The sequence below is a fragment of the Apium graveolens genome, chromosome 3, assembly GCF_009905375.1.
Source record: "Apium graveolens cultivar Ventura chromosome 3, ASM990537v1, whole genome shotgun sequence".
Classification (NCBI taxonomy): Eukaryota; Viridiplantae; Streptophyta; class Magnoliopsida; order Apiales; family Apiaceae; genus Apium; species Apium graveolens.
Window position 1 is genome coordinate 16285480 of NC_133649.1, and position 9045 is coordinate 16294524.

Here is a 9045-nt window from a genome sequence, read left to right on the forward strand (position 1 = left end):
TAAATTTATTTAAATTTAATATGATCATATATTGTGAATTCAGTAGTTGATTAAAATAACCAAAAAAGAAATTCAATCTTTCGAGTTTTGACTTGCCCATCTTCGCTGCATTCATTTTATATGACTCGAATAAGTCACTTATAAAATATAATAACCTGGCAATTACAAATTTTTTTTGAAAGCCTTACAATTTTTTTTAGTAGCACTTACATTTTTTGATTTGATAGTGCATGTTTGGATACCCCTTAAACTCATATTTGACTTTGTGTTACAAACTGTTTTAAGTAATTAATACTCTCTCTATTTTTTATTATATGACTTTTGATTTTTGTGCAAACACTTTTAAGTGCTTTGACCGCATAATTAGAATAATAATTTTTTTTATGAATAAAAATATATAATTAAAACTTTATTTGAAAAGAGAAAATTTTAAAAAATATAATTTTATTTATGCGGTCAAAACACTTAGAATTGTGTGCAATAAAGTCAAACGACGTATAAAAGAAAACAAATAAAGTAGTTAAACGTTTTAAAAACAGTTTAAAGCCAAAACTTGGTCTTAATAATTTTATTTGATAAAGTCAATATTATCATTTATATTACATTTTCATATAAATTTTTAACTTAATACTTTTAATAATTAATAAGTTATACAAACTATAGAATTACCCAAACAAAAACTGTTGAATTAAATTTTTAAGTTTAAATGATTTTAAATCATAATTTAATTAATATTGTAAGTCTAGCCATCACTCAAATATAAAATCATAAATGAATCGAATTTGGACGAACTTTTAACGAATTGGAACAAAATCTTAAGAAAATGAACATTTTCTGGTAATCTTGTCAAAAAAAATTTATTATCTGAACTTAAGTTTGGTAACATTCGAATGGGAGTGTTCATTAATATAGTGAACCAACTCGAACACGAATTGTTCGTGAACATTATATATATATATATATATATATTTTAAAAATAATTTTAATTTTTTTTATGCAAAAAATTGGAGCCAACTATTGATTATATATTTCTAACAAATAAAATATTTATTTTAAATAATTATAAAATATAATAAATATATAGCATTAATATTACATATATTATATATAAATATAATGTTATAAATATACTATTTTTTTCGAATCGAACTCGAACTTAACAACAAGAACCGAATTTGAGTCGGACACCTTAAAAGTTCGGTTAAGTTTGTTAAGATTATAGAAAAGAAATGTTGTTCGAACTCGTATTCGATAAACCTATGAGACGAGTTTAACGAATTCAGACAAACTCAGTCGAGTTTAACGAATAGTTCATTTTTTTTGCGACCATACTTGAATAAATTTAATATTGAATATTATATAATACGAAAAACAAGTTATTTATGAAAATAATAAACTATCCACTATCGTGACTAAGTTATATAATACTCTTTATCTTCCATTCATTTATATGTAAATACTTTCTGGATATCTTATTCAATTATATACATTTCAAACATACCAAAAATAATAAAAGTTTTATAATATAAAAATTAATTTCACCCACTAGAATCTTAGAATATACTAATTTTATATATTAAATATTGATTAATCTCACAATTTTACACATTTTTTTTATTTTTATTCCCAAAATTTAACTTTTCTTAATATCCGTGTCCAAATCAAATATATACATTTTATACTTTTATATTTGTAATAACTCATAAATCACACATAAATATAAAAGTTTTCAGATGTATCTAAATTCAAATAACATAATTTACATTCAGAGTAACTTTGAAATAGTTCTTTGTCGGGGTCCTTTGATTGAGAAGACGGTATAAATTTGGAATAAGGAATCAGGTTAGGTTGATATGAGATTGAGAAATCATTACTGATATAATGTGTATGTTTCGATGTTCGAATGAAATCTGTTTGATTTAAATATTTTCGATTTTGTAATTAAATCAAACTTTTATATATTGTATATGTCGAATTTAAGTTAGTCATACAACTTACAAATAAAAAAATTAAAATATAAGTGATTAAAAAATTTAAATTTTAAAATTTCAATGTTAATTCATAACTTTAAAATAAATAAAATAAAATATTATTAATTTGTATTAAATAAAAATAAGTGTAACTTATTTAAGATTAAACAACATAATATTTAAAATATAAATTTTAAGATTATACTTTATTTTATAAATTAAAATAAAATAATGAAATTTTAATTTGATATCTCGTACCCCTATCCCAAACCCAACTTACCACTAAAATTGATAGGTATAAGAAATGTGTATCAGATTTTAAAAATAGGAAGCCGGACATGGGTCGAATAAGTCCATAGACTGCGGGGTTAACAGATATCCTGACTCTTGAGCGAAAAGCTAGTCGAAGTCAGTGGGTTATAAAACATGGGTCGAATAAGCCCATAGACTGCGGATCATGCTTTGCAATTTGCTTTATCCCTGTTTTACTTTTACCTATCTTAGCAAACGGTTTTACATAAACTTAATACCTTAATTACATTTATTTTATCAAATAATTAGATTAAATAAAAAAAAACGAGGCAGTAAAAAGGGAAACAAAGCTATAGGCGGTTTGGGATATGTCAATAGAGTCTTAAAAAAGGAAATTAGAAAAGCGTAGGCGGCGTTCTGGAACCTTCTGTTTACTCATTTCCTCCTATAGTCCTCCGCCCCTATTATTTACTAACAAGCCACCAGCATATATATACACCCCTCATCTACCCCCACTCAGACACATAAACCCTAAACTTCTCTCTCAATTAATCTCTCTCTGAAAACATGTCTTGCTACAGGGGCAAATACGCTGGTCAGTCCTCTTCTTTCACTGTTCTTATCACAGCCTTTCGATCTGTTTTATTTATTTCTTGTATCTCAGATCTGTATTTTTTGATATGCTTCACTTCTTTTGTTTGCTTTTACTTGCTACGCTTTTTGAATCGATTATATTATATGTTTACTCTGTTTATGACATGTGTAAAATTATAATTCGATGATTGTTGCTTTATGCTCTTACTTGTGTTTAGTAATTGCTGATATTAATGAATTAAATATATCAAACTAAGTGAATTGTTTAGATCTGCTTGTTTTGCTTGTTGCTGAAATTGAAGTAGTTATGATTTTATTTAGTTCGTTGATTACTGTTTGATTTTGTGTATTTAATTAAATAATTGGGGATCGCAGTAAATTTGTAAATTAGAGCTCTTTAATTTCACAGATCTTAATCATTAATACAACTATTCTTTTAATATCTCAGCTGATACTGAATCGTGTTCAGATTTAATTTGATTTGTTTGATATTTTTGTGTATGTTGAATTGTAGTGTGATAATTATGATTTTAGATCTTTAATTCGGTATAGGAAATTAATATATCTGTAAGCCATATATTATAGAAATACACAGTTTGTTGCTATGTTTAGTTAATTGGTAGATGGATAATTTGATGTTGTTTACCGTGTAGATTGCGTTGTGTAGATTTATGCTAATGTGATTGGTTTGGTGTGTTTAGATGAGCTTATCGCCAACGCTGCCTACATTGGAACCCCCGGAAAGGGTATTCTTGCTGCTGATGAGTCTACTGGTACAATTGGCAAGCGTCTTTCAAGCATCAATGTTGAGAATGTTGAGAACAACAGGAGGGCACTCCGTGAGCTTCTCTTCTGCACTCCCGGGTGCCTCCAGTACCTCAGTGGAGTAATTCTCTTTGAGGAAACTCTTTATCAGAGTACAGCTGCAGGTATTTCTTGATCCTATGACTTTTCCACTGCTTAGATTATTTTTCGTATCCACTGTGCTTTCGTAATAGGGCTGTATATTGCAACTGACTTGCATTGGTAGAATTGTATCATTGTTGAAACTTCATGGTTATGTACTGGTAGTTTGGAACTTGGTGCAAGTACTTTGTTGAATGAAAATTGAGCTTCACATTATTAAGGATAATTTGATTCTTGTTAAATTGGATTATCATTCTGTTCTGGTTGTCTGCAGGCAAGCCTTTCGTTGATGTTCTTAAGGAAGGTGGAGTTCTTCCCGGAATCAAGGTTGACAAGGGCACAGTTGAGCTTGCTGGAACTGATGGCGAGACAACTACCCAGGGTCTTGATGGTCTTGGTGCTCGTTGTGCTAAGTATTATGAAGCTGGTGCTAGGTTTGCTAAGTGGCGTGCCGTGCTTAAAATTGGTCCTAATGAGCCCTCTCAGCTAGCTATCAACGAGAATGCCAATGGTTTGGCTCGTTATGCCATCATCTGCCAGGAGAATGGTCTTGTACCTATTGTTGAGCCTGAGATCTTGGTTGATGGATCTCATGATATCAACAAGTGTGCTGATGTGACAGAGCGTGTTCTTGCTGCATGCTACAAGGCACTCAATGATCACAAAGTCCTTCTTGAAGGAACCCTCCTGAAGCCCAACATGGTTACTCCAGGGTCTGATGCCCCAAAGGTTGCACCTGAGGTGATTGCCGAGTACACTGTCCGCGCTCTGCAGCGCACTATGCCTCCTGCTGTTCCGGCAGTTGTGTTTTTGTCTGGTGGCCAGAGTGAGGAACAGGCTACTGTTAACCTTAATGCCATGAACAAGCTTCAGACCAAGAAACCATGGAGCCTCTCTTTCTCCTTTGGAAGGGCTCTTCAGCAGAGCACTCTCAAGGCTTGGGCTGGAAAGGAAGAAAATGTGAAAGCAGCACAGGAGGCATTCCTTACCAGATGCAAGGCAAACTCAGAGGCAACCCTCGGGAAATACCAGGGTGGCAGTGCTTTGAGCGAGGGTGCATCTGAGAGCCTTCACGTCAAGGACTACAAATACTGAGTATTTTGGTCTGTGCGATTTTCTCGTTCTTGTTATATGGAGCACAAGGTAGTATGCGCAAGAGTTTTATTTTCGGATATCTGGTATTGCTAGTTCTATATTAGTATTTTTCCTTTGAAACTATTAAACGACTTCAGAATAAGCTTGTAACCCATTAAACTTATTTCGTTTGAGTTCTGTTTTGGATTTTAAGGTTTATGGTTTATACTTTACCAGTTGGATGTTCTGCTTGTTCGTTGCTTACATTGATTTTTCTTGTTTTCTGGAGATTGTCTGATGCGACGCGTTGACTAATTCTAGATTTGTAGAGAATGCGAGTAAGAAAGTTAAACTTGCTAGTATAAGAAAGATAAACTTGCACTAATCATTTTAGTATCTAAAATAGATTCCAAGTATTAAACACATTAAAAAATATTAAATTTAGCTGTCAATATATTTTCATGTTGTAAATTTGGATATTGGTTTGGAAAATATATATTCGTATTTTAAATGATTGAATACAAGATTGAAAAACTAAATTTTGTTATATTATTATTATAAAAACACATCCTGGTGCAGTTGACTATTTTAATTTAATCCTCCGATATTTAATTAATCTCGGTCGTTGTAGAATGTTTTTGTTCATTCATAATAATCTTTGATTTTTATACTGGGTTGTGGAGGACTTTTTTCTCCAAAACTCATGTTTATTCTCACTTCAAAGAAGAGAGGGTCAAGAAATTAAATAAAAAATACTTCCAATGTTTTGGTCTGCGGCTGCAGGCCTGCAGCAAAGTCCAAATGATGTATTGGGCCGAGATGCTGGACTTTTTTATTTGAGAAATTTTAACGTATACTCTGAGCCTGTTCGTACAAGTCATATGTGAGTTCAAGGTTCATTTTTTGTTGATAATTTCTTTTCTCAGGGGAATTGTTTGTCGACACTTACTACAGTAGGAAGCACAAATTATTTTATGGCCTTTTGAAAAATTGGATTTCATTTAAAATTCTGGATTTGATCAAATAAGCTGTTTGGAAATTTCCAGAATATTCAAATATTAATATAAACATGAAAATTTAAAATGACAACTCAAATTCTTAATTTAAAATCCCTAATTTGAAATAAAATGTAAATTTTTAAACGCCAAAATATGAAAAAATTGCTTCATATTATAAATCAAACAAGCACCTAGCACAAATATGAAAAATCATGCTTTATACTAAACTCCGCGAGGTCTATATGTCTGTCTATACCTATTAATTAAAACATAAAAAGATAGTTCTCTTGTTTAATCCATCCTACTCGCTAAACACATTTTCAAATACTCCAGTAGAAAACAGTTTTAATAGATAATAACTAACTATACCTTCAACAGCAGGACTAATTTTATCAAAAAACACATTCAAAATTTTCGTACCATAGCTACAACTGTCGCTGCCATTGAACTTAAACATAAACAGACAGTACACTTAACCTTTTCATTTGAAAGGTACAAGTTCTATTATTGTTTTTTTTAATGTCAGTTCGTTTAATTTTTAAATAATTAAATATTTGATCATAAAACATAGTGCTCAGCGAATAATCAACTACTCCCTCCGTCCCTAAAAACGTTTCTTATTTGTGTTGGACACGTTTGCCAATGCATACTTTTAATTGTTAATATCTTTAAATTCGTATTAGTATTAAATATAAAAATTTCACTGTATTAAAGTACTGATAAATACGAATCCAACGAGATCACTCATGACTATGTTGGAGTTCGTTAAAAATTTGGATCAGAGTTTAGATCAACTGGCAATCCAAATTTGAATTTTTGGATTAAAACTGTTAGAGATGGCCTTAGAAGAAATTATCCCAGAATTAAATTAAAAATAGATGTTCGATGTCCGTTGAAGAAACATATGAAAATAAAGAAGACAAGAGGAAAATGGTTATGGATTAACTTCAAATATGAAAGACCACCGGTTTTCTATTTCTTGTTGTGGCTTACATGGACTTTCAGATAAGTTTTGTAAAGCTCTTTTTCATAATCTTTAAGGCGGTGAGGAGAAGAGGTATGGTAGCTCGTTGAGAGGACTTTTAGATAAGTGATATGTTGAAGAACAATAACTTGGGCCTTAATCAAAATTAGATCATTGGGTTGGACATCATGTTGGGAAAATCGTAAGTATAGGAGAACCAAAAAAAACTTGCTTTTGGCAGGTCCTTTGTTGCAGGCCCGTCTGCTATAATGAGTACGCTATTTTGAAATTGTAGAGTTTTGGGCAATCCTCCTATAATTCAAGTATTATTGGACCTTTTCCAAATGAAAAAACCCATATTAATATATTTAATGGAGAGAATGTACGACAATGACATACTAGAGAGTGTTAGAGCAAAAATGAACTACGAGGGTTTGTTTACGGTCGTTGGACCGGGTAATGGGTAATGGTGGGGCCTGACATTATTTTGGAATCAAGAGTGTAAGATAACTATTAAAGTATCCTCCCAGAATTATATAGATACCAAAGTACAGCTAGACAACTCTGAACCCTAGAGATTCACATGCTATTATAGATTTTCAGAAAGATCGAAAAGAAAGAAAATATTGAAATTTACAGGTAACTCTAGATGCTCTATCATCTCTTTCTTAGGTAATTTAACGGATTTCTAATGACAATCTAAGAGCTAATGAGAAGAAGGAAAAAAATCAACCCGGTAACAGGTTGGATGTTAAATGGTTTCAAGGATGCTATCATTGACTGCGGAGTTTCAGAATTTGCCAATAAAATAATATCCGTTTATATGGGAGATAAGTAAGGCAAAAATAGATGGGTTGAAGAAAATTTTGACCAAGTGTTTGTTGGTGACATGATGGGAGAAAGATTTTGGCTAACACCGTTCAAAATATTGTGGCAGCATCCTTAGATCATTAAACACTCTATTTTCAAATCAGGATTTGGAGACCAATATCTCGTAGATCAAGTTTTCATTTTGAAAATTCATGGTTAAGGGAGAAGGTCTGTAGTGATATAGTGAAAGAATGATGGCTGCAAAGTAGAAAAAAATAGTATTGGGGAGATAATTAATATATGTGCAAAGGAGTTTAATTCTTGGGGAGAAAATATTTTGAATATTTTTAAAGATAGATTAAGTAAGTGTAGAGAGCGAATAAATAGATTCAGGGGTGGTTTAGATGCTTTTTCTCTGCAATGTTACACATAAACGATAAAGGAATACTCGAAATTGTTAAGTCAACAAGAAATTTTTTGAATGCAAAGGGCGAAACAACACTGGCTAAAGGTAGCATATAATAACATCAATACTTTCATGTATACGCATCTGCTAGAAAGAGAAAAGAACCAAATTCACTCTGCTAAAATGATATCAAAATTTGACACGATCAGAAGCATGACTATGGAGATTTAATTAAAAGCTATTATGAAAAGTTGTTCCAATCAAACGAGGTAAAATTTATAGAGATTTTCGAGAGTATAGATACTTGGATCAGTTTAGAATAGAATGAGATGTTAACTGCAAGTTTCCCAGCCGAGGAGGTGAAGAACGCAATTTTTTTAAGCATCCGGATAAAAGTCATGTTTCAGATGGAATGAACCCAACTTTCTATGAAAGTTTTGGGATATTATAGGTAATGATATTATTTCTGCATATATATACATCTTATCCACTAATAATATTCCTCTTGATTTGAATGATACTTTAGTGGTTTTCATCCCAAACAAGAACAACCCGGAAATAATGAATGATTTGAGGTCGATTTTTCTATGCAATTTCATGATGAAAATCATCACAAAAATGCTGGCAAACAAAATGAAGGGTAATATTTCAACTGTTATCTTGGAAATGCAGAGTGCTCTCATCTCTGGTATATTCATAACTGATGATGTGACTACAACTTATGAGGTAAACCATTGGATGAAAAAAGGATCCAAGGGAAAATGGGGTACTCGGCCTAGAAAATTGATATAAGGCGTTTGATAGAGTGGAGTGAAATTTTATCAAGGGTATCATCCAAAAAATTGAGTTTTTCGTGATAGTGGATTGAATGAATTTATTTGTGTATGTCTACTGTGAAATATAATTTTACTATTTTTGGTCACAAAATTGGTCCAATATTGCCAAATCAGGTATTACATCAAGGTGACCCTATTTCTCTTTACTTATTTTTTTTCTGTGCAGAAGGACTCTCTGCTCTGATTCATAAAAATCAAGCAAGAGGTGATATTCATGGCTACAAAATAGTAAACT

The 9045-nt window shown here is 31.4% G+C and overlaps 1 protein-coding gene across 1 annotated transcript; it reads left to right on the forward strand.

Annotated features, from left to right (window-relative positions):
• Positions 1 to 2631: 2631 nt before the first annotated feature.
• On the forward strand, positions 2632 to 5038 carry LOC141711831 (fructose-bisphosphate aldolase, cytoplasmic isozyme). The gene is made up of 3 exons (XM_074514519.1): positions 2632 to 2817; positions 3518 to 3745; positions 3997 to 5038. Exons 1-3 carry the CDS (start codon positions 2790 to 2792, stop codon positions 4815 to 4817), a joined length of 1077 nt encoding a protein of 358 aa, XP_074370620.1. The 5' UTR covers positions 2632 to 2789; the 3' UTR covers positions 4818 to 5038.
• The last annotated feature ends 4007 nt before the right edge of the window (positions 5039 to 9045 follow it).